Source organism: Staurois parvus, unplaced genomic scaffold (assembly GCF_062004578.1).
Source record: "Staurois parvus isolate SC_StPar_1 unplaced genomic scaffold, SC_StPar_1.0 ptg000168l, whole genome shotgun sequence".
Classification (NCBI taxonomy): domain Eukaryota; kingdom Metazoa; phylum Chordata; class Amphibia; order Anura; family Ranidae; genus Staurois; species Staurois parvus.
The window spans coordinates 5705323-5731545 of NW_028317964.1; the positions used below are offsets into that span (position 1 = coordinate 5705323).

The 26223-nt window shown below is 41.3% G+C and overlaps 1 protein-coding gene across 1 annotated transcript in view; it reads right to left on the reverse strand.

Moving 5' to 3' along the window:
- The window catches only part of ADAMTSL3 (ADAMTS like 3), a 670777-nt gene that overhangs the window by 167771 nt on the left and 476783 nt on the right, over window positions 1-26223 (reverse strand). The window contains exon 8 of the mRNA XM_089676419.1: window positions 5789-5863. Within this exon, the coding sequence (XP_089532545.1) occupies window positions 5789-5863 (75 nt within the window). The remainder of the gene's footprint in view (window positions 1-5788; window positions 5864-26223) is intronic.

The window sequence follows — 26223 nt, forward strand, 5'->3', positions numbered from 1 at the left end:
GCCTCGCTGCCATTTCTAACTGTGGTAGGAGATCCAACTCCTCCTCATTCTTCAGGTTAGGGGGCCTGTAGCATATCCCCACTATTATATTCACATATGTCTCTTCCCTTTGGAGTTCCATCCACAGGGATTCCACCTCACCCTGTGCCCCATTTGCAATCTCATCCCTCACATTCACTAGCAAATAATTTTTGATATACAGGCAAACCCCTCCTCCTGTTCTACCCTACCTGTCACTCTGATACAAGAAATACCCCTGGATAGATGCTGACCAATTTATTTGAGCTGTCAAACCAAGTTTCGGATATTCCCACAAAGTCAAAATCCTCCTTGTGTATCAGCAGCTCCAGTTCTTCCATTTTGTTAGCTAGGTTTCCAGCATTTGTGTAGATGCCTCTGAGTTTTATACAGGCACATTTTATTTCCTTCTTAGTTTTGCTGTGGCTGCGATTTTGTTTTGCCAACCCATTCACCCTGGGTTTAGGTATTATGGTTATACCGCCCTCTGACTTTCGCTTGCTGATGTCTATTGCGCTGAGCAAACCTTTGGTGCTGAGCAAACCGTTGGCGCTATATAAATACTGTATAATAATAATTGCTTCCTCTAATTCCTCCCCCCAGCCTACTAGTTTAAAAGCCCCTCCAGCTTTTTGACCATCCTCTCCGCAACAGAGCTCCACCCTCCCCATTAAGATGCAGTCCGTCCCTACTATGGGACCGACTGAGAGGAGTGTACACTGTCCACAACGGGGGCTGAATTTTGAAGCACTGTCCACAACGGGGGCTGAATTGTGAAGCACACGTGAGGATTTTATTGGGATGTAAAACTCTCACTGGCGATCTGGAAGTCATGGTTCTAGCCCATTTTAGTGATGACCCAACGCAGTGATACAAACTAAGGGACCCCGGAGAACCTTGCACAGACGTGACCAGATGCTGTGACACCTGCCTAAGGACCCTAAGGGTGTTTTGGAGCCTGATCAAATCTGGGAGCAGATGACCTGAGTATACCTGATGAGACAGGATATCTCAAATGCGTGTTTTAGCGCACTTCTGGTGAGTGCGCATTTTACTTATTCAGTCACCTCATCTGGCACCCTTGGATCAGTCACCCACACATGTGGATTGTGATCTTGAAAGGATCCTCACACATTTTTCATTTGGGACAATTTATCACCATATATTATCACCTGGTGGTGATATATCCCACACAGCTTAATTATTTAATAGTTTTTATTTATACTGTATATTACCTTAGATGGTTATGATGAAATACTAGTGATTTCTTTGCACTTTATTTTACTATATAGACTGTCTTGTCTTAGCGCTGCACCTCATTTTAATATTTATATTTGAGGGTGTTTTTTGGTTACCTTTGGCATACAAGCGGCTATTGCTTTGAAGTAGCGCTCACTAATAGTCTCTCAACATTCGTCCCTACTATAGAGCTGGTAACTGACTGAAAAGTCAGCCCAGTTCTTCAGAAGCCCAAAACTCTCTTTCCTGCACTAATTCCTCCACCACTTGTTAAGTTCTCTTAGCTCCTGCTGCCTCTCTGGTGTGGATCAAGGTACAGGCAGTATCTGCCGGAATGAGCGTCTGGTAAACAACATATCGTTCAGCGATCATGGTCTTTGTGACAGATTGCCCTGTCTATCCTGCTAATAATTGAGTCCCCTACCACCAGTATCTGTCTAAACCTCTCACTATCCTTGCCCTCCTCCTTACTGGAACAGTCATTACCTTAGCAGATAGTGGAGGAAGACTGTTCCAGCAATGCCACCCCTGAGCTGATATCACCAACATCATGCAACTTGGCATATTTATTGGTATGTACCAACTCAGAACTAGTTTCCTTATGACTCTTCCTTTTGCTCCTTCTTGTAACTGTCACTGAGATACCTACCTCTGGCTTCTATTCCACTATATCTCCACTCCCCTCAATACTGGCTCCAGCCATCACCTGCTGAGTAATGTCTAAGCTCCTTTCCAGGTTGTTGATGCTTTGCCACCTGATTCTCTAGATCCAAGATCTGAGCTTCCAGAAAACAAATAGCTCACATGTGACACAGTAGTACTCGCTCTCAAACAGCTCTTTAAGGAACGTATACATGGAGCAAGATGTGCATTCGGTTACCTCACCAATCCTGTTGGACATTTTATCCGCTACCTAATGGGGATAATCCTGGAAAAATGTTTTGGTTTTCTTTTTAATTCTCTCTGTCGCTTTATAGATTTAATTTTGAGCTACTCCAAGTTCCAAATCAGTCTGTGTTACTCCAAACTACTCCCAGTACTCCAAGCTACTCTGAGTTACTCTTAGTTATTCCCAATACAACAAATTACTCCCAATATTGCAAGTTACTCCCAGTTACTCCCAATACTCCAGTTACTCACAATTACTGCTCGTTAATCCCATTGATAAGCCAAACTTTCATATTTTAGTTCTGGATAGCATAGGGAAGGGTTAAAAACAGTGTACGCCTATTCTTTGCCTGTTGTGTTCCATTGGGAAGATTTCCCTTCACTTCTTTATTCCAAACATGCATAAGGGATATAAGGGGATAGCTTTAGTGTAGCTTAGGCTAGCAGAAAATAACTAGGTTTTGATAGATCAAGATTTTCTTATATCCTTTACTTGGGCCATAGATCCCTAATGTATATGTGCAGGCAATGAGACTCAGACACAGCAGTTGACAACCATCTTTCTCTCCTTGCACTACACCTGCACTTGAAACCCTTTTCACCCCACTCTCACCTCCTCCAACCTCCCTTATATGCCCCTACTTTACTCAGCAATGCATTAACATTGTACTAATGTGCACTTCTTATGCACAGTGGTGCGCAATTACATTCATATTCAGAAATACTGAAGTCAGTCAGTCAAATACATAGTCAGGCAACCAGTATTTCCAGAGGGTAATGAGAATTGATAGCATTAGACTATTACACCAGACCGATCAATCTAAGTCTCAATTAAATTGATAAATTTGGTGTAATATTTCAGGGAGAGGCTACACTTTGTCTTTATGTAACTCGGATTTATCTATTATTTCAGAGTCAGCCCAAACAGGGGTGTAATGGGAACTCCTGGTCTTTGACATTGAAGCCTTGTACCATTGCAATATTTGTCAGAAAATCCTGCAACTTTCTCTCATGACAGGTATACAGTACATTAAACTGTATCTAAAGCCAAAACCTTTTTTTATTGAGTGTGGAAGGGTTAGCACCCCTGTTTTGCTGTCTGAGATTTACCTTGGCTATTTGCCTTGATTGCCACCCTCACCAGGACTACAAGTGAGGCAAAATGTTGAGTTGTCACCAGAAAAGAAATAGGCTGTAAGGTTTCCATTAGGAGCAATTGATCCAATGTCAACTGTCTTAGGCTGGCCATAGATGAGTCAGTTTTCCCCCATACTCATACTTGATGATTGCAGAATCATCCCACAGTGTCTTTGTGTTCTGATAGCAAGGAGACTGCAGTGCTGATCATGAGGACATTTTCCAACAGGCTAGTTGAACAAAAGTCGAATGGTCGAATGGTAGATTGACTTCTGTTTAACCACAGTGTCCATACATAGATCAAAATTCAGCCAGTCCCTGCTGAATTGGTCAAATTTCAATCTTTGCATGGTCAGCTTAAGAGAAGATTTCTGCATTTTTAAGAGATTTCCTGTTGTGTCCATAGGACAGAAAAAGAACTGATATTTAACCCTTCTCCACTGTAACCAAAAAAAAAAAAAAGAGGAATCTATTAACTCTTGCTTTTGGCATTATTAACCATTCTGCACCACTTATTGGTTACTTTGATTCTTCTCAAAAGGCCATATTTGCATTTATGCATTCCCGTGAATTATAGATTGCCTTGCCACTGTTCTGTCAGCCTCAAAACTTTCTTATATTACTCTACTCATTCTATTCCCCTTTCAATGTCAGAGCTTATTCTGACTTTCTCTATTTCATTTTAAGCCTCTTATTCTGAATAACCTCTTTTTTCCATTCTAATCTCTACTTTTCCCTTTCTCTTAGCCAATTCTATCCCCCCTCAGACATCTTTTCTTGTCCTGCCCTCACAAGTTTAACATTTGTGTCCCTCAAGAGTTTTACTCTACATATAATATTTCACAGCTGACCCAAACTCTCTTTTTCTAGTATTAGTGTTTGCTACTTTACAATACAAGATTACATCTTTCTATATTCTACATATTTATTTAAGTTTTCTTTTTATGCTATATTGTGAATTTAGGGGTGTGCCCTTGTGGGTATTTTACCAAGTTAATTATCTGTCTCCCTTCATTTATTTTGTAACACTGAACAAACATGAATAAAGAGTGATCAAAAAACATAATCTGGATTTTTGATTATACTATGTACTCGCACACATGTTCCATCAAAGTAGATGGACAATGTATTATGTGTATTATGTATTAAATAGTGACTAGGGACCCCATAGGAATGCAAAGCAGTGTGCCATGATATTGTCTGAGAAGACATTGATCTCCCTAATTATATGTTTCCTCAGCTTGGCTAAGACAAATGTTTATTTGGATTTTTATTATTCACTGAAACAGAACTTTAAAGTCTACAAGTACTGTATGGCTGTTCAAACTCTAAGGGTAATGAGAAATACATATATTTTACATATTAGTAAAAAAAATTAGACTATATTCTACATATACAATATCATTTTATAAAAAAAACAATCATGGAGCTAAAGAAAACCTGTGATTTCCCCATGTTGACCCTTGCAGCATCTAATACTTACTTTGCTTTTGTGCCCAACAACTCTGTTTGCTGGAGGAAGGAGAAAAAGTCCGGTGTAAACTCTAACTGTGATAGACTTGGAGCTTACACAGGACAGCACTGGACCAATTACCAAGCACTATAGTTGTCACATGAGAGGAAGAGGAGTGTGTCACCCGGTCCTCCATACCTGGAAATAATGGTTTTCCTTCACTCCTACCAGCAAATGGAGTAGAGGTTGTATGAAGAGTAGGTGAATATATACGGGGGGACAGTAGCTGGGTATTAAAGTGAAGCAGTTGTTTTGCCCTTCCTTGGTACATTGCAAGGTAGAAAGGTAAATCCACATGAACCCAGAGGTATGCTATATCAGCTTTTATACTATTACTTAAATAGGGAAGTTGCTAGCTCGCAAACTGTATATGGGGTATATTAATATAGTGTTCGCTGTTCTGTTCCACTGAAAGAGGAGTCAGCTGTGTTTTGCAGTAAAGGCCCGTTGGCTCTTGCTCTTATGGAACAAGGGTGTGGTGGCATTTCACATGGAAATTAAATCTATTGGAAAAAAGAGTGTGAGACATAATGTTTGCTGCTTGTGTCCATTCATTTACTGGTATAGTAGCACTGGTTATGCCACCCATTGAGTAGTCACTAGTGCCAAGGTTTCATAAAGATTTCATTTACCAGGCTTGGAAGCCAAGTGTCGAGTGCTAAAATATGTGGTTCAAATTTAGAAAGTGATCTCTCCATTACTGGAGAGTCACTATACTTGGCGTTCCCAAGGACAGAGGATCGTGGCGGATCACCGCTTAGTAATTACAGCTAATCCCTCAACCTCAGAACTTCCAGGAGAGCTGGAAAACAGGTGTCTACAATCCTGTTAACCCATTCACTAACAACAAAATCAGCATCACATGACTGAATGCTCCTTCTAGAGGCAAGGAATATATTTGTTTTTGCGCTCAGAAACCTTTGCAACATGATGCAACAGAACTTTATATATACAGTATACTGTATATCAAATATATCTTAAAACAGTCCATACAAACGTGAGCTGGTCCTTTTACTGTAATTCTCACGCTGCGACTTCCATGCGGTACAGCAATTACTGTCTCTTCTCCTATGGAAAGAAAAAAAACAAGACGTTACACTGGTGGAGACAGATGTGGGGAGTATCGTGTGACTGGAGTAGTGCTGTGGGCTATGTGACTGAATAATAACACAGGTGTATGCATTTTACATTAGAAGAACATCTAGCTGTGGCAGAAAATACCATTTTATTCCAAAGTCAAAGCTGAGGAGAAAATAACAGCCAGGCCTCCCACAATTTCTTAAAAGGAAACACATATTTGGAAGAAGGGATATCTCCAGAATATACACTATATATTTTTTAACGGGGAAAGGAATGCTGTGTTTTGAGTTGCAAACCTTTATCACTCTTTCTATGACCATTACATTTTAGTAATGCAACAGGAATATTATTTAATTATAGCTTGAGTTCTACCATTCACCTGTAGTTTATCATTGCAGGGAAGTCAGGTGGTTGCTGGGTCTTTTAGCTAATGTGATAAGACTGACCCATGGTCTAGGATCTAGGCCAGGGGTCTGCAACCTTTAAGACATAAAGAGCCACTTGGACCCGTTTCCAAGAGGGAAAAAAAGACTGGGAGCCGCAAAACCATTGCAACATTTAAAACAAATCCGACACTGCATATATTGCAAAAAGCGCTCTGGTCATGAAGGGGGTTTAAGGGCCCAGTAAGCAAAGGGTTAATCAGGGCCACAGTGTATCGTCATAATCACAATCATAGCCTTAGGTCAGTGGTGGGCAACCTTTTCAACTGAGCCAAATCTCGCCAAAACCACGATTAAAATGTATTTTGAGAGCCACATTTTTAAAACTGAAAATACATCCCCCATATAGTAATTCATCCCCCATAGTAATTCATCCCCCCTATAGTAATTCATCCCCCATATAGTAATTCATCCCCCATAGTAATTCATCCCCCATATAGTAATTCATCCCCCATATAGTAATTCATCCCCCCTATAGTAATTCATCCCCCCTATAGTAATTCATTCCCCATATTGTGTCAATTCACTTACCTGTACTCCGCGCGTTCCTCTCGCCGTGTTCCCGCGCAGTTCTGGTCTTCAGGGCGGACTGTGAGAGGAGAGGAGTCCGTCACGCTGCCCCGCCTACATCCTGACAGCCAATGTTTGCCACGCTCCGCGGGCCGGATTATAAGGTCCGCCGGGCCGTAGTTTGCCCATTGCTAGGCTAGCTGCAGAGTCCTGACTTTTGGGGCGGCCGCCCGAGAGGAGGGAGGGGAGCGGGCGCCCAGCACACAGAAGAGCTGCATTAACCTCCCTGGCGGTATGATTCCTTCCGATTTTTTGTGCTGAAAGCGGTACCATTTTTTCGCATGGAAATAGTTTTTTATTGTAGGCTGTAATTTTTAGGAAAATTTCCCCACAAATCATTATCACTCAATTCTGCAAGTGGTTCTGATTTACTATCGCTGTTCTCTAGCTGGTCTAAAACCGCTTTTGACCTAAAGGGACGCTTTTTGGACGTAATGGACTTTTCTAAGTTTCCAGGCAGAAAGAACAGACAAAATGCAGGCAGGGCGCCGGACAAAGCACTCGGGACAAAATGTATGTGAAATGGGATGAAACAGCAATGTTTTACTATGGAAAATTGAAAAAAAAAAAAAAAGACATTTTTTACATTTTTTAAATTTCCCGCCGCCGCCGGCGCCCGTACGTCCCGACGTCACGGGGACCGGAACACAGAAGCCGGATGCCGGCATCGGCCGGAGGAGATGGCCGGGGACGCTGCAGGGGACACATCGCGGGAACGAAGGACAAGGTAAGTGCTGCAGGGACCCCCAGAGCAGCGCCGCATGGTAAGCCCGAGTGTAGCTCGTGGTATAGAAATTCTACCACGAGCTACACTCGGGAAAACCGCCAGGGAGGTTAAAAGAGCCGCGGCTTGCCGACCACTGAGCTATGGCAACCCTATTGCCTGTCAACTGGTGGGCAGTGTGCTCCAGAGCCGCAGCAAAGGTGAAAAAGAGCCGCATGCGGCTCTGGAGCCGCGGGTTGCCGACACCCGATCTAGGCAAACAGTATTCAAATAAGACCTTATACAAACAGGCCGATATATCACATAAATGTCCAAAAGTATGTGGACATCCCTCCAAATTATTGAGTTTAGGTGTTCCCAATAAAGGACACTAATAATTGTACAGCATACAGTACAGAACCAGAGTACTAGAGCATACAGTAAAATTATATTTGGTTTTGGTTTGGAGAAGACTCTGCTCAAGATCTCTGCTCCAGTATGACTGGGTCCATAGTCAGGTCTATAAAGTTATGTTTAGATAATTTTGGTGAGATACTCCCAAAGGGAAATTATGTCTAAAGGGATTCAGACCCTGTCACTTTTCTTATCAGTGCCCTGCAAGTGCAACAGCTGATTGATAATTATAAAATCACTCTCATTCACATTCACTTTGCACGTGTACACAGACAAACATCTATTCAGAATAATGAAAGGTAGGAATCTGCAACACAGTTTTCCCAGAGGGGAATGTTTTTTGACGACCAGTGGAGTTACTTTTTAACTGGCACCATCACACTACAAAAAAGCCTTCCCAGAAGAAGTGCCAAATCCATATTTTTGACCATGGCTTTGGAATGGGATGTTCGACAAGCTAATGTAGGCGTAATGGCCATTCTTTTGGCCATAGAGTGCAAGATAAATGTCTTTCTAAAATACTGATTTGGCCATATTGAGAATTTCAGGTTAACAGTGGAATAGTGTAACAGGTTAATGAAATAATGAGGAAGAATGTCCCCCACAAAGGATATGTTTCTTTATGCTTAGCCACACTTCTATCCTTTTCACAATTCCAGCCTTACTACCTGATGAAGTGAAACTAACTTTTTAAATGGTAATGCATCATTCAAGAGCTTTACCCACTGAGCTGGGTTTAGGTCAGGTACAGTACCATATTGTCAGCTCAGAGACCGATTTTTTCCTCCAATATTGAACCAACAATTTGGGAGTGTTGGAGACATCTGATGCCTAAAGGTTATGTACATGTAAATTTTAACTTCATGTTAACTGAAGTTGCTCTCTGAGCTATTTTGTGTACAGAACGTTTCATTTTAACCAATTTTTCATTTGGATTGGATGCAAGGAAGCGTTTAGTGTGAATTGGAGAAGATTGCCAGGCAAATTCACACGTTTTTCCTTTCTTTTAATCTCTGTTTTGTATACAGTAAACACAATTTAACACAGTTACGGGCTAATTAATTAATTCTACAATTGTTTTTATGGCATTTACTTATTATTGAAAATACATACTTTACTTGAAATGCCTAGAGCTTAGGACAGACGATTCCTTTGTGATTCTCTAGTTATTATTGAGGCTGTTGAGGAAGCAATTAATCCGTCACACCTGTTGCTTATTTCCTATTTCCTATCTTATGAAACACCGCCCTACGTCAGGTCCTAGCTGTTGAATACACAGAGGAAAGAATTCAGCTCATTAAATAAGCAAGCAACTGCCACGTGCAATTTGTAGCACATAGTATACACTTATTCATACTAGACAAATATAAAGAAGGAATAAGTTATACAGGTAGGTGTTGATGCTATAAAAGTATTTAGTATGCATTATATTATACTTTATATATAAAGATGTTTAATTCTTCATTTTTATGTCCTGGTACACCAATTAAATATAAACCCACACATGACACATTACAAGACAGCCTGCTCTGTGGTTTAAACAATTCATCATATATTCAAAAATTTAGCTCAATAGTTTTAAGAGCAATTTTCAATTTTAATACAAATGTAGACATGTTTAAAAGTAATTGTACCAAAATTACTTTTTATTTCTATACTATGCTGAAATCCGGCCAGCAATTAAAACATTTCTAAGTAGTTACTTTAAACCAGGGAAATCCCTGAAATGTGTAGCCTATGCAATGGGATATATTTATCACAGAAATATGAACCAACTGAGTATAATACATTTTATTTTTCATTAAAACCAACCAAGAATTATATATGGGGCATTTCACCAATAGAGTACTGTATTTCAGCAAGCATTGTACTACTAGACACATTATAAGTTAAAGGGGCAGAGCAGGTTTTGGGAATCCTGGAAAAACAGCCAAATGGCTATGATTAGCCTTCAACAAATAGAATTTGGGCAGAACCAGGGTGGAGAGTAAGTTTTTTTTAATTGTAATATGATAGCAGGAATGTGACTGATATCATTAGAAAAAACCCCCAATAGGATAGCTTTTATCAAGTCATGAAAATTGCATTATTAAAAGAAACCTACAGTGAAAGAACTATGTAGGCTGATATTGCTGACCTCTCCTGAAAATTCCGAAATGCCATACTGATCCTCTGCAACATATACTTAAGCGAGTACACTATTCTCTATTATTTATATGGTATTATTAATTATCTGGAACACATTTGCCTGTATCACACAGAAGAAGCACACTTTGTTTTTTCCATGTATTTGCCTCCATTTGCTTCTGGTTCCAATAATTTGGCAACATTGATGATAAATTAATTATTTCCATTTCTAATTTCTTTACAGAATTTTGCAGTAAATATTAAAGGTTTTCATAAATCAGGTATCATCCAATGAGATACTCCTGTCTTTTAATTGCTTGAAGTGTCATTTAACTGTCAAAGTCTTCTGATGTATCCAAGAACAGCATGGGCTCATGGTAGTTATATAATGCTGTCAATTTTATGCAGCGCTTTACATATATTGTACATCCATATCAGTCCCTGTCCTCAAGGAGAGTACAATCTAAGGTCTCTAATTCACATTTAGACATGGAGCACATGCAAACTCCACACAGGTAGTGCAGTTGTTTGTTTTTGAAGCAGCGACCCTAGGCAGGAGTAATAACCACTTAGCCACTGTTCTGCCCCAATTTCAGATGTAGACTGAATTCCATTAAAGCCCAAAGTAATGATGAATGCTTATGGTATGAGCCATTCACTGCTACTGTAAACTGGCCATAACATGAATGTAAAAGTGGAAGTCAAGACAAAGATATTTTTTATCTGTATACCTACTCCTCATCCATGTTCATTTTACATTATTGCTCTTTTTCCATGGACTGTAGTATTGGCACCGCAATAAAATGGCAGAAGTTCTGCACTTATGGCGCCACCAAGGCTTTGAGTCCTAACTGAAGGTGTAACCCTTTAGTGACATCTGAACCAAAGGTTTATTTGCTAAACTAGATCTTTATCCTGTGCAGTGACTTAAAGAGGTTGTAAACCCTTCAACAATAAAAACGTGAATAGAGAATTCACAAGAAACGTGGTTACATAAAGGACAATGCAATATTCAGATATTCATTAAAATATGCTTTTTATTAGCAAAATTGCAGATGAAAGACAATTGAGTAAAGACTGCAAAAAAGCCATCACCTCAATATAAGACAATATACAGAACAACCTTAAAACAGAAAAAAAATAAAGAGAGACATCATGGCTAGGCCATAAGTAATGTTATGCTGCAAGGCAATGACTCACAGGTCTTTTACACAGACAGCAAAAACACATCAGGGTGCACCATCATGGTGGGGATAGACGATTTATGGAGAAAATACAGTGTGGCTATACACCAATCATCAAAAATACACATGTGTAACTTCAATTGGCATGGAAATAGGAGCCCACCTAGAGAATGCAATGGGAACTAAAATATTATGACCATATATCTGGATACATTCCACACATAGATGCTTATGTCAATGAATGACACTAATAGTAGGCTAATAGTAGAATGTAGATCAATGGCCAGAAGACACAATCCTCAAGTGTAAATGCAGTATGGACTAATAAGCCTTAACAAGGCAATGGATATAAATAAAAGATCCTTGAAGATGTATTGTCCAGCAGCAATGTGTAGACAAATGGCAGTTGGCAGACAGATGAATACGTGGAAAATTCACTATCCTGAGATAAAGGAAGTCCATGAGGCAGCCGCCGTATAGAACATAAATGGCAGAGACCTGTCATCGTGTAAATTCAATTACCCGCCAGATGTAGGTCGCAATGTCACTCATTAACTTTTTAAATCAGATGGAGATAATGTGATGTTCCTCAATGAACTGTATAAGCAAGGTGCAATGCACCAACTGTAGGATATAGAGTAGAATCCCCATCCTGTAGTGAAAAAGTGACACATAGAAAGTCAATAAGGCTGCCGCCGTGTGAGACTTCTGGTGATAGAGGCCTATCAGCTACAGTATGTATCCAGTTAGGTGTGAGAGAAGTATCATTCACCATTGACTCGGCCAAGTAATGATAATGTGACGTTCCTCAAATTGCTCAATTCCATGCCCGGATTCCCGGAGGCATTCGCCAGCTTCGAGAACCCCAATGGTCAGGCTCCGCTTCCTAGAGAGTACACATGGTGGCTGGTTAATGCCAAAGGAAAGCGTGGTGTTCCGCGTCCCCATGCAGACTGGGTGCATGACGCTGATGTGTGCCAGCCGTGACGTCACTGACGTGTGACGTCAACACGTTTCGCCGATGGGCATATCGTTGTCAACTTCATCAGGTTGTAAACCCTTACATACAGTATATACAGTGAAGTGACAGACCACAGATGATAAATGGAGATGAAACAAATCTTCCTACAAAAATTTTATCTGTTTATCAGCAGTGTTTTCTTCTCTAAATCCGTTCAAAGTGCTGAACTAATAAAGCTTGTCTGAGGGTTAAGAAGAAAGGGGGCAGAGAGGTGAAATGACACTCTGCAGAACTCAGTGAGGAGAACTTTGAGAGCTGATTGGAGGGAAGAGACACACCTCCCTCCAGACAGCTCACAGGGACAAAGCTGAGACTGTCAATCTGCTGGAGCTCCCTCCCCTGTCACCATTTTTCCCTTAGTCTCAGGAAAACTTGTCAGAAGAGATTCATGCTGATAACAAAGGAAGGAAGCAGCAGACAGAAATGACACTTACACTATAGAGGGATATGATTCGTTAATATTTCTTATCTGAGCTTTACAACCAATTTAAAGAACAGTTTCTCAATGCAAAAACATGGATAAAGAAGCTTAGCTTGAAACTTTGTGTAGCAAACTATCAAGTGCAGCATACAGCAGAAGGGAGGGCAGTGTGAACCGGGACTACAGCTGCAGATCTGTGGAGAAACCCTAAAGTTGAACTCCAGGGAAATGACTAAATACACATAATGCATATGTGAGAGCCGTTTTACCTAAACGGTTTGTGTTTTAGTCCATTCAGTCTAGAAATGTATACAATTCTGCCAAACAGCATACCATACCTGGTGACCTGCCTCTTCTCTTCTGAACTTAAATAATACAGCCAGGTCTCTTCCCTGCACCCAGCCTGTAATTAGACACTGAAAAGAACAGCAGCAGACTAGTGAGTTTAGCCCTGGTTCACACTGGTGCGACTTTCATGCAATTTGACAATTCCAAATTGCATAACAAGTCACACTCTATTCGTGCCTATGGAACCGTTTAAATCGATGCGACTCCGACTTTGCAGTGCGGCACAGATTTTAAATCAGTCAATTTCATGTGCGACTTGCATAGACATCCGCACAGATGTCAGGCAAGCTGCACATGAAATCGCACTGACCAGTGGCTTTGAAATTGTGCCACTTCAATGAAGTAGAATCATTTCAAAGCCGCATTCATTTATCACTCTGCTCTCTCCTCCTATCCGCATGTTTCCTGTTATCAAAAGAGTACTGCAGCACGGCTGATTGGTTCCGTGTGTTGCTTCCCCATCTACCAGCCTGTGCTCTGCTGTAGAGGGGATTGCATGAGAATGATACCAAGTGAAATTCAGGTACTCAAACAACTTGCTTTTAAAAATACACTTAGAGCCCTTTTACACTATGCATTTAGTTAACGTGTATAGATTAATGTAAAGTGCAATCGTGCATTATAGCATGTCTGCATTGTGACTGTGACCCTTTTTATAATGCAGCAATCACAACAAACAACTTGTGCGCTGTGGTGTGTGTGCTGTGGGTGTGCTGCCTGCTACTGCAGTAGTGTAATGGGATGCTGTTCAAAATGAAAGGCAACATGGTTCCTACAGTATCATGCGCTGTGGTACTAAGCATTTTAACCACTTCCCATCTGGCCCATGTACATAGACAGCTCTACGGGAGCAGTGCAGGAGCAGGTTGCTGTTCAAAAACGGCACCCGCATTTACAGCCTGTGCGCGCTCCCCAGGAGCACTCAGCACCGCAATCCGGTGCCAGCTGTGTCCTCCAGACACAGTAGAACACCGATCGCTGTACGGGACCTCTGTGTGAGGTCCCGATTCATGTGATCGCTGATTGGCCAATCAGTGATCACATGAATAGTAGTAAACAAGATGTCACTTGCTGACCTCATTGCTTACTACGTGTGACATCTGTGAATGATCACAGAGGTCACATGGTACAGGGCTATTCACAACAGCCTTGTACCATGTGGCAAGCTGTGACCAATCACAGCTCTCACAGTATTTCTCAATGGCTGCAAGAATGCAGCCAGAGAGAAGGAGAAATGATTGCTTCTACAGCCTTAATGGGTGTAAAAGCAATTAGAGTAAAAAAAAAAATCATCACCCCCCACAAGTAGTACATTGGCTCTATTGTGACACTGTACTGCTAGGGTGACAGTATGTTAAAAAAAATACATAAATAATAATATAAAAATTTAAAAAACTAAATTTAGAAAAATTATAATTTTTGGTTATAAACTAATTTTGGTTATTTTTTTTACTATAAAGATAACTGAATACATTTTGGCCAAGATTTATGAAGAAAGATTATTGATTTGCAAAATGTTATAAGAAAAACACTTTTTAAAAAATTTTTTGGACTTTTTCATTTATATAGCAAAAAAATAAAATCCCAGTGGTGAATAAATACCACCAAAATAAAGTTTTATCTGTCTCAAAAACTGCTAAAAAATTCATATGGGTACAATGTTGCATGACCGCGGTCATTCAAAGTGTGATAGCACTGAAAGCTGAAAATTGGCCTGGACAGGAAGGGGGTAAAAGTGTCCGGACTTGAAGTGGTGAAATCATGTTACTGTAAAAGGACTGAGCCCCTAATTATTTTTAAATGAATACATACCTGCTGTGTTTCTTATCTTCCTCCAGTTTAGTGTTAGCCTGGTTATCACAGAATACAATTATGTCTTTCCTGGTGGGGCCTCTGCACTGGTCTGTCACCTGCTGTAACACTATTCAAGAGTTCTTATTTTGTAAAGCGTAGTAACAAAAATAAAATCTTATATGCTTCAGTAATCACTCTTCTACCAACTGTTTTCTTCATCTGTAGAGCGTCAGTGGAGACAGACCTCATGCTTGGAGCTCCTGACATGCTATTAGGCTTTCACAAACATGCTCTTAGTCAAAGGATAAGAGTCACGTTCACCAAATGCATGCCAGCCGGGAGTGGAACCTTGCCACTACAAAGATACGTCTTGGCCAAATACTCAGCAGAGTCGCTTTCTAAAACCACTTTCAACCACACTGGTTAGGTTCCAGCTTTCCAGTCGGCTATCAATTTATCATGGAGGAGGCTCCAGCAGCAGGCTTTCATGTGAACGATCGTAATCTTTACAGACCTACACCTAGTAAGACATATTACTTGGTTGTAGAGATGTTTTCCTTGGGAGAGAAGTGCACAACACTGGGAATTTATGGGAGCCCAAACTGCTGCATGACACGTACAATATTCCCATTGCAGGCTGGGATTTCCTTAATACACTTAAGGACATTTCACTCGCATTTTTTGCTTTCAAAATAATCCAGTGCTTTAATGTAAACCCAAGATTAGGGTACCCACAAGACACACACTATAGGTAGAAATCCAGCCCTTTCACCACAATCAGCTACCAGTGCCGTTGGTGAATGATTAATGATATCAATTAAATCCATAACTAAATTCAGGATAAAACATAAGCTGGCCACCAAGATATATTGTATTAATAAAAAACATATATAATATATATATATATATATATATATTTATTTTTTTTTTCCCCTTATTATTAAAAGGGAACTTCAGCTTAAAAGTCCTGAACAACTTCACTGCTGAGTATTTTTTGGTAACTAATTCAAGCTTCACCACAATAAAAACTGCATACCAGAGATGAGTCTGTATTATTATCTGTAACCTTGAACCCATCACTTGGTGATTTGGCTGAGATCCCTCATCCATTATCTGTCCATCAGATATTCTAATTCTAAAAGTACATGCACCACTTTAATCTGTAAAAAAAAGAAAAACTTTACCTGGTAAAAAAGTACTGTACATGCACTAATGTGTAACATCCAAGCAGGATGGCTACCAAATATGTGCTGCTAGCTGTTGCAACCACATTATGAGGCCCATCAGTGGCGTATCTAGAAACTCCAGGGCCCAGGTGCAAGAAACCATGAAAGGCCCCCTGACTCTTGGCCGTTACCTCTGAGTCCGATGGCAGCATGCCAGGGCCTGGTTGAAAGTGCAACATTTGCGACCCTGGTAGTTCCGCCACTGCTGACAATAGTTTTTTTTAAAAAAAAATTTATATTTTAGATTTTTTTACCATTTATTAATTTACATTATTATTTTTTATCATTTAGTACAATTTTTCTTAGGAGCCCCGTTGGGGGGCTTTGGTGAAATATCAGGGGTCTAAACAGACCTCTGATGTTCCAACTTTGGGACAGAGAAAGGAGATTGAGGACACAGCCCCCAATCTCCATCTCTGCAGCCTCAGCTGCACAGAATGAATGGACAGGAATTTCTCTGTACAGAGCTTCCTGTTCATTCACAAAATGAAGCATAGTAAACACAGTGTACTTTGACTCAGTTATGAATAAACAGAGTCAGTGATTGGTACGGAGCAATGACTCTCCATTCAGACAAAGAGGAGGCCAGTAAATTACACATTTACCAGCCCCTTCCCCGCTCTCCATCCTAACAGATCCCTTACAGTAGCTAGTGGGAGAAGGGTGGGGTGAACCCTACAAAGCTGTGGGGGGTGTGAGGGGGGGCCAGGAAGCACAAGAGAACAGGAGGGGCCGCAGAGCACAGGGGATGGGAGCTGTCAGCAGAAAGAACCTGGATAGGAGGAGCGGGAGGGGCGGCTACATATAGAGGAATCACTCTTTCCATTTTCCTCCTGCAGCTGCTGAATACCCGCTTCTTCTCCTATCCCTCCCAACAGGCATTCAGTGGCTGCAGGAGGAAAATGGAGGGATCGAGTCCTCTACATGCAGCCGCCCCTGCTGCTCCTCCTATCAAGTTGTACACGGGGGCCACATGGGTCCCCTATAGCATGGGGCTGGGTCGCAATTGCAACCCCTGTAGGTGCACCACTTGAGCGTATTTAAATTTGCGCAGTGCATTAATGCATGTGTGTTAACATACTGTATGTTTTGTCATGCGTCACCATTGAAATCAAAGGGCTGCCAATGCACCAAAACATCACAGTTATCAGAACATTGCAATGCACTATAGTACATTGCCATGCACAGCAGCATGTTGCAATGCACAAGCATTGCCTTAATGTGATGGGTGCTATTCAAAAGAAATGGAACTGGAATGCGTCACTTCATGTAAGGTGCATTGTGTTAATACACGTGCGCCTGCAATGCTTACATGCAAATCTGTCCTAACTGTAATATCAGGCATACAGTGAATTATAGCAATCTTTCCAGAATTTGGGATCTATGCTATTTATGCATACATCCATGTAATTTTTAATGCAGTTTCACCATACAGAGTACATTGCTGCACGGTGCCTTATGCAGCGAGAACATATTGCTCACATAAACTATCCATAGCTGTCAATAGTAACAATGCATGTGGCCTGCTTGTGGAGCAACTACTGTGCACAGAGGATACTGGAGAGTTCCAGGCTGGCTGGGTTCAGTCCAAACTAGGTTTGGTCTGAATCCCAAATTTAGCTGTATTGTTCGGTCAGTGAGATGCAGGTGGGAGACTCCTACCACACAGCTTCACGTATACAAAGGGGCCAGGGTGCTTGTGACATCATTGACTTAATATGACCACATGGACAAATTGAGTCAATGATGTCATGAGTATTCCTGCCCTTTTGTTATGTGCAGCTGTGGGGCAGGGAATCTCGTGCTTTCACCTCATTGGGGTGGTGGAGATGCGATCAGGGCCAAGACTAGAGGATTTACAGGAGGGACAGCAGCCCTAAGCGCAGGGCTGTATCAGGAAATCAGTGGGCCTGTGTGCACGATAAAAAGTGGGCTCTAGGCAGTATTAAAGAAAAAATGTAGCGCGCAAAGTGCACCGCAGAGTACAAAGCGTGCTGAGGTGTACAAATCGCACCATGGTGTGGTTTAAATCACGCTTTAAAAATGGGTGTGTTTTAAAAGGGGTGTGGTTAAATAGTGTCTGAGATTACTTATATAGTGCAGAATGTGATAATGTTAAATACGAAATGTACAGTGTATGGCAGTGGGTAGTATGTATCGGGAGAGGAGTGCAGAGTGTATGACGGTGGATAGTATAGGGGAGGAAGAAGGAAAAAAGGGAAGAAACAGGATGGAGGAAGCAAGGAAGGGAATGGATGGAGGAAAGGCGGCAAGGGAGGAAGGGAAGGAAATGAATGGAGGAAGGGGATAGAGGAAGGAAGGAAGGAAGGAAGGAAGGAAGGAAGGAAGGAAGGAAGGAAGGAAGGAAGGAAGGAAGGACAAAAGGGTATAGGGGAAGGAAGGAAGAAAAGGGAGAGAGGGAATTGATGGAAAAAGGAAGGAAGGATGGATGGGAAGGAAGAGAAGCAAAGAAAAAAGGGATGGAGGGTGGGAATGGATGGAAGAAAGGGATGGGGGGAGGAAGGAAGGAAGTGAGGGGAGGGAATGGAAGGAAGAACAGGGAGGAAGGGGAAGGAGGAAATAAGAGATGGAGGGAGGGAGAAAAGGAAAGGAAGAAAAGGCAGGGAGAGAGGGAATGGATGGAGGAAGGAAGGAAGGGAGGAAGGAAGGAAGAGAAGGGAGAAAAGAGAGGAATGGATGGAGGAAGGAAGAAAGATAGGAAGGAAGGAAGGAAGAAACGAAGGAAGAGAAGAAACAGGGTTGAACAAGCAAGGAAGGGAATGGATGGAGGAAGGGAGGCAAGGGAGGAAGGGAGGAAGGGAAGGAAATGGATGGAGGAAGGAAGGGGATAGAGGAAGGAAGGAAGGACAAAAAGGGATGGAGCAAGCAAGGAAGGAAGGAAAGGAGGAGAACGAACCAAGGAAGGAAGGGAAGGAAGAGAAGCAAAAAAGGAAGGAAGGAAGGAAGAAAAGGGAGGGAGGGTGGGAATTGATGTGGTTGGAGGAAGGAAGAAAGGGATGGGGTGAGGGAGGAAGGAAGGAGGGAAGGAAAGAAAGAAAGAGAAAAAAAGGAAGGGAGGAAAGGAGGGAGGGAGGGAATGGAGGAAGGAGAGAAAAAAAGAGAAGAGAAGAAACGAAAAGAAAAGAAAAGAAAAGAAAGACTCACATGGATGGCTCCCAACTTACTGGCACATTCAGAAGCATCACACAGCTGCCGGCTGCTCTGTACACATTGGGAGGCAGAGCAGATCCAGCCTCTCTCCTCTGCTCTGTCATTGCTGTAGAGGATGGGGGAGGGTCTGGGCACTGTGTCAGAGAAAAAATGGGGCATCGGAGACCTGAGGGGGGGAGGCCCGAGGAGCACACAGGAATGATCTGTGCAGCGGTGGACACAGTTACAAGCAGCGATCTCCCTGTGTGGCTTTCAAATAAAGCAGCTGGAAGCCGTGGGAGGGAGAGGAGGAGAAGCGGCTTTCAGCTGCTTCATTGAAAGCCATACAGGGAGATTGCTGCTTGTGATTGCCCCCACTGCTGTACTGATCATCCCTGACTTTGTTCCTGATACATCTCATCCATGAGTGCAGGGTGTTCACAGCACAGTGGGCCCCTCAACCCTCAGGGCCCATGTGCAGTAAACACTATGCACCCATGGACGATATCCCACTGCCTAGGTGTCTTTATTTGTTGGGATGGACACACCACAAGGTAGCAGCCCAAAAAGTACATTCAACCAAGGTGAGAGCCCACATTCACTCCTTCTATGTTTTACTGACCCATACTGCTGTTGGGGGCTGCCCTAACTGACAGTAGGAGCCTGACCAGAGGAGCAGTGGCATACTTAGTGGGGATGCACTCAACATCAGTACTAGCACTCTAGTGGTGCCAGCTTTCCACTTGACTTTTTCTTTGTTGCCCTTGCAACTGTCAGACAGACAGAAGCAGTGGTGTTGTGCTAGTATCATAGATCTGAGCTGCTCTGACCTCAGGGGGAAGGTGGGCGCAGTTTGGCATCTTCACCCGGGCACTAGATGACCTCATCCCAGCACTGGATATGATCATGTGACAGCTCTCCGTGGGTTTGGGCAAACTGGGTTCAGACCAAGTCTGGGTCCAAACCCATCTCCTCTCTACAGTAAAAGTCTTGACAGGCAATTTAAGTTCACTAATTCAGATCTTCTTTGCACCTGTTTTTAAAACATGGAAAACTGTCAGAAGAATTGGTGTAAATTGTGCTGTATTAAACACAAAACAGCTCATCTATATAGCCAGCATGGTTCTTGTCCACCAAATTCTCTCTGCAAGCTATTGGATATACAAATGTGAACATTAACACATGTTCATGTACTGGACATTACGTATAAATGCTCTGGGAGTCCCAGACAAGCTAATTACAACAATCACTTCATATGTCACACTGAATAAAACACAAAAATATTTTGTTTGACAAGGTCCGTGTTTGCGGTATTTAGCCTTCTGGAGCCACATCAATACGCAGGCAGAGTATTTATCAAACTTATCACCTGACACAACCATGTCGAGTGCCTCGGCTGCCTGACTCATTTGTAATGTTTTCAAGCTGATGTAAGATTATGCTCATGCTTACAGATGGGAAACATTGCTAAAGGAAGGCCATAAAAGGGAATGCTGTATACAAGAGGACAGTACTGTGTTTGCTGTGATCTAGGAGTATTTTCTCATTAGTAGACTACCTTCTTTTTTTCTGCACATAGGGAGTGCTATAATACATGGGTAGCACATAGCATGTGGTTGTTGACACCAAACACAGCGGGAAACACATGCAATTTTGGGACAAAGCAGACCTGCACCCTAGCTATTTTTTTTTGCTCCTGGCTCCTCTCCCTTTCTGCTTCAACAACTGGATAATTTTTTCTCATTTTCTGAAAGGTTTTTAACCCTTTTTAATGTAAGGCAAGAATTTGTTTAATGTAATTGTGAAAGACATTGGTGTCACAGGAGAAAAAGAGGTTTGAGCTCTGCATATCAAAAGGGTATGGATACATATAAATTGCATGAAAATGCAGAAAGGCTTTCAACAGCAGCTGGTTCTAGCCATCTGAATAGATTCCTTTAAAAAGATCTGGTTATTATTTTTTTATTGCTCATTTTATAAATGCCTATTAATATTTATATGAAATGACACTTGTTGAATAGGAGCAGCGTGGTGAGGCGGCAGTAATTACACAGAGGCCCAAAATGCAGTAATGGGTGTATTGAAGAACTTGCAAACAGTAGAACAGCCTGGCGGGGAAGCTCACTTAACCAGGGACTTACAGTTTGTGCAGCAGAGATTCAGTGGTACTGGGCCCGAGCTGAAGAAAGCACTTGCCAAGGGTGGTGGAATGCAACCTGGCTGGTCCAGCCCAGGTGGGAGATTGTGGAAGTGTAGACATAGTCCATAAGCTTTCTGTACTCCTCCAGAACTTCCCCTACCACTAGTGCTGTCACTGACACGCGGGTATACTCTCCCTACACTAGCAATTTTGCAAATACACTCGAAAACGTGGTAACAGGAACTTAACAAGACTCTGTGCGAGCCAATATGGCCACCAGGCACACCTAGGTGCAGAGTATCCAACCAGAATGCTGCTTTAGGAGACCAAGGAAACCATAGAGGAACCAAGTTTCTCTTGACTTCTACAGTACCACTCCGGTCGAGCGCCACCTACAGTGGAGAAAACAGACTGCACCTGCCTACACACTGTAGAATGTTTATCTGGGCATCATGTAACTGCCTTTTGGGATCAGAAAGGAATAAAGTTGATTTTTACTCAGGGTTTTCAGAGCAGCTATTCAAAGACTGTTAAATGTTAAAGTCACTTACATACAACCATAGTATAAAAGTAAGATACAGGATGTTTTGTGCAGCTATGCAGTTTTTGCAGACCCAATATATTATTACCAATTTGGTGACTTCATATATGTTATTTAGGACCCAGTCCTACACTATGTAATTTTTGCAGACCCAGGTCTACAGCATTGCCTCTTTTTAAGCATAATATAAAATACTGGAGGATACTGGAGAACTGACTGATATTCATAGACATCTGGTAACTGAATAAGTTCCCATACCCCATACATGTCAAACCCAGTAAATCAAATTGTTCACTTTTCCTCTTATATAATGTAATTTATCTAGTTCATCAGTTCTTTGCTAAAGAAAAACTCAAGGCCATTTCTTTCCATCTGTAAGAATCCCTACCCCTAATGAGTGTGACCTTTCTTTTTACACTACAGCTCTGCAGCCAGCAATCCCAATATAAGAGGCACTAAATCCCAATCTCAATCTAAGTAACACTTCCTATTGACTGCAGTAGTGACACTACAATAAAATGAAAGTATTTCTGTCACACAACGCCAGCAAAGTTGATGCTAGATCCCAGTGGTCTAAAAAAAAAACCTTTATAAATGTAATAAGCGTGTGGAATTGAATGAGTTGACTTCATAATGATAATAATAATGAAGTTCTGAACTCGATATACATGTAAAACATATAGAAAGAAATCATGAATATTTCTAAGTAGTAGTTGTTGAAGTAGTAATAATGCAGCATAGAATTCAATTTCTCATTCACGGGTAAAGTTTTTTACTGGGTTAGGTAGTTTCGAAGCTAGACCATGTACCTGTAAAGGACCAAGTTTTTTAGACCAATTGGATTTAGATACACCCATGCTCCCAAGTGTGAGTGGAGGTCTGACCACTGGTTGGACGTGACATCAGCTTTTCACCGTTTGTCCACTTGCCCATAGAGGTTGTCTGACAGCATAGCACCCTGTGTCCTGCTTACTATGTGTTTTGTGCAAATCTCCTCCCGGTTCATAACCTCCAACTTTCTGAGATGAGGGAAATCTATTAGCAAAAAGTATGCAGATAAAAGACACATCCATTGTGAAAGAATCGTTAAACTTTGTATACACATGTATTTCATTCCGTATGCTTTGTCCACTTCAGCCAACATCCTAGGCATTATACTACCTCTTCTGCCACATACTCACATTCCTTAGACCTTGATAAGAAACTAGCCTGCCTATGTACTTCTTACAGTTGTAATATTAATGTGATAAGCACGTAGGCATGTTTAGAGAAAAAAACTCAAATAAACAGAACAGTAATTTGGAAAGATGTTGGTTGTATTTCTTTTTGTCTTTCCCCTACTTCAGTAGTTATTATTAATTTGGAAGCATTAAACAATGGTAGTATAGGAGCCTATCTATAATATTTCAAAGACACCTATATCCAGAGCTTTTTTTTTCTCAGCTAACAGGTGCAGGTACCCCCCCTTCCTGATCACCCCTTGCCTCCGCTCCCCTCTGAGCAACATCCCTTGGTTCCACCCCTACTCACCTCCCAGTACCATTCTTTTTATAGAATACAGAATCAAGTATTGTTTTGTGGTGCTCAGTAATTTGTATGGAATTTGTTAATAAAAACAAGAAAAGCTATAAAATAGATCCCCTGCAGCCAGGAACAAATAGACCCCATAAGCTGCAATAGACCCCCCATAAACAATAGATCTCCCCAACAACAATAGATCCACTCAGAAACAATAGATCCCTGAAGCAACAATAGACCCCCGCAACTGTACTATATATATCCACCCAAGCATCAATAGACCCCCACCAGCCACAATAGATCTCACAACAGCCACAATCAGTAGGCCCTCCAGCTTGACCATCTCCTCCAGCAACATAAACCCCCCCAGCAACATAAGACCCCCACCGGCAACAATAGATCCCTAGAAACAAATCCCCCCAGCAGCCAGCAACAACAGACTCTCCAGCACATCCCAGCACCCCTTGCCTTTACATACATTCAGTGCTGTAGGTGCCAGAACTGCGTTCCCCCGCATTCCCGCTGAAATAAAGCCCTACTTATATCTGTTGGAATACAGCGTTCATGTATTTTGGGCAACAAATATATCAGTATTCAGTATAGATATATTGTTCAACCAGTAGATGGCAGTGTTTATAAGTTTGTAGCTGTATCTACAGTAAATGATATGTCTTTTCTCTTAAAAAATGTTCATTGTTGCAGTGAAACAGCCACATGTGAACTATGCAATGTCTGTTCTGTAGAGCTATATACAGCATTTCTAACAATACCACACCCAAATTACATGGGGGATTAATACATACAATTGATTGTTTAAAACCAAAAGTGCTCTTTTTTTACAGCTGCTGTTCCTTTTGACATTTACAAATGCAATAATATAAAAGTTGGGCAAAAGGCTTAGCACAGAATTTTTTTTTTTTCATAAATAGTATTTTTTTATACAGGTATATACATCAGACCAAAATGAGGAACAAATGAGGAGGAACGAGGGTCAGTCCCTCCAAATCAGGGACAGTTGGAAGCTATGCCAAAGTCATGTTATCAACTTGAGTCTCTGCAGCAGTCCCACTTTCGAAAGTACACCTTTTAAAATAGGAAGCGGATTTAGGAGAGGATATTATGACACTTCCACAATTTATTTTCATAGGTAAAGGTGTTTTATACATTTTGTGAACTGGGTTTTTCCACTGAACAATGTCTTCATTCTGGTGCCTAGACTCCTTTTTAAACATCCTTGCCTTTTGTAAATAAATTGCAGCAATGTCAGTATTTAATGTGAAGGGGGCATGGAAGACCCATGAAAAGATAAACAGTTGCTAGAATTTATTCTCCCTTCTGTGTTAGAGGAAGTGCTAGGGCTAGGTCCAGCTGTCATGGTCTTTGTGTTGCCGATTACCTACAATATCATCATTTCTTGCACTAAGAAGGAAATCCTGCCAATAATACAATACCATACATTCTCTAGTTGTCCTGCCTATTTCCTCCAACACCATCACTGCAAGCGGAGATCCCTTTTACATAACCTTTGAAGAATGGGGTCATGGCAATTATGTCACAGTATTTAACTATTTTACTCTTTTTCTGTCCTCTTATTGTGCCTTAGACATATTTAATGTCAAAGGATATCTAAAAATATACCACCACCAGGATACAATTGATTGAAGCAAAAATTCTTCTCAAAGCCCTGACAATTCTCTTTTTACTGATTTATGTTTCTAAATCTACATAACGTAAGCAAACCAAAATGTTCCAAAGACCTATATGCAATAGGACAGTCTGCACAAATTATGGGATTGCTAGTACTAGAATAAAAACAAACCTCAGCAAAACAAATCTAAACTAATAACATGTATACAGTTCTGACGCATAGATAACCCTGCTCATACCTTCAGCAGTCTCTATGCCTTTAATACTACACCCAAATCCCGGGCTGCTCTTATCTGCAAAGCATTCACCGCTTCCTGGTAGTGATCCAGCTTGCCCACCCTAAAAGACTGTTGCTTGGTCAGTCCTGTTTTTTTTTTATTTGCCAAAAAAAGTCTATGAGCCTATAAAGTGGAACTCCAGGCAAAATGTAAAAAACTGCTGAAATGCATGCATGTAGCTTCCAAAAATGCTACATTCTGTTCAGCTAGTCTTATAATTCACATACATCTGCCACACTGCACAGACAAGTGGGTGCAGCTTTGCATCTTCCTGCCTCCCCTTTCTGCTTCCAGCCTGCTCAGTGAGCAAATAATAGACTTAATAATCTACTGTACAGTGAGTGGGTATTTGAAACAAAGCTTAACTACAAAATGTGTAGTTCCTTCGTCCTTGCAGGAAGCCTTGGTAGTACTGAATCCTAAATCTGACAAGGATCCCTTCTATTGTGATTCGTATAGATTAATATTATCCATGATAAATATAGATCTTAAAATTTGCTCAAATTCTGGCTATATGTCTAAATTTAGTAATAACTACTTTAGTTAACCCAGACCAAACTGGCTTCATCACAGGATGTTCTACACATACCAATTTACGAAGATTATTCACCAATCTCCAAACTCCTAATATTTCTTCCATGCCCCAAGCAGTAGTGAACTTTGACACTCATAAAGCCTTCGACTCTGTTGAATAGCCCTATTTACTTTATATACTAGACAAATTTGACTTCGGAGATACCTTTCTCTCATGGACCCGTATATTGTATGACCAGCCTTTAGCCCATCTTCGGATTAATGGTAAAATATCTAGACCCTTTGCCAT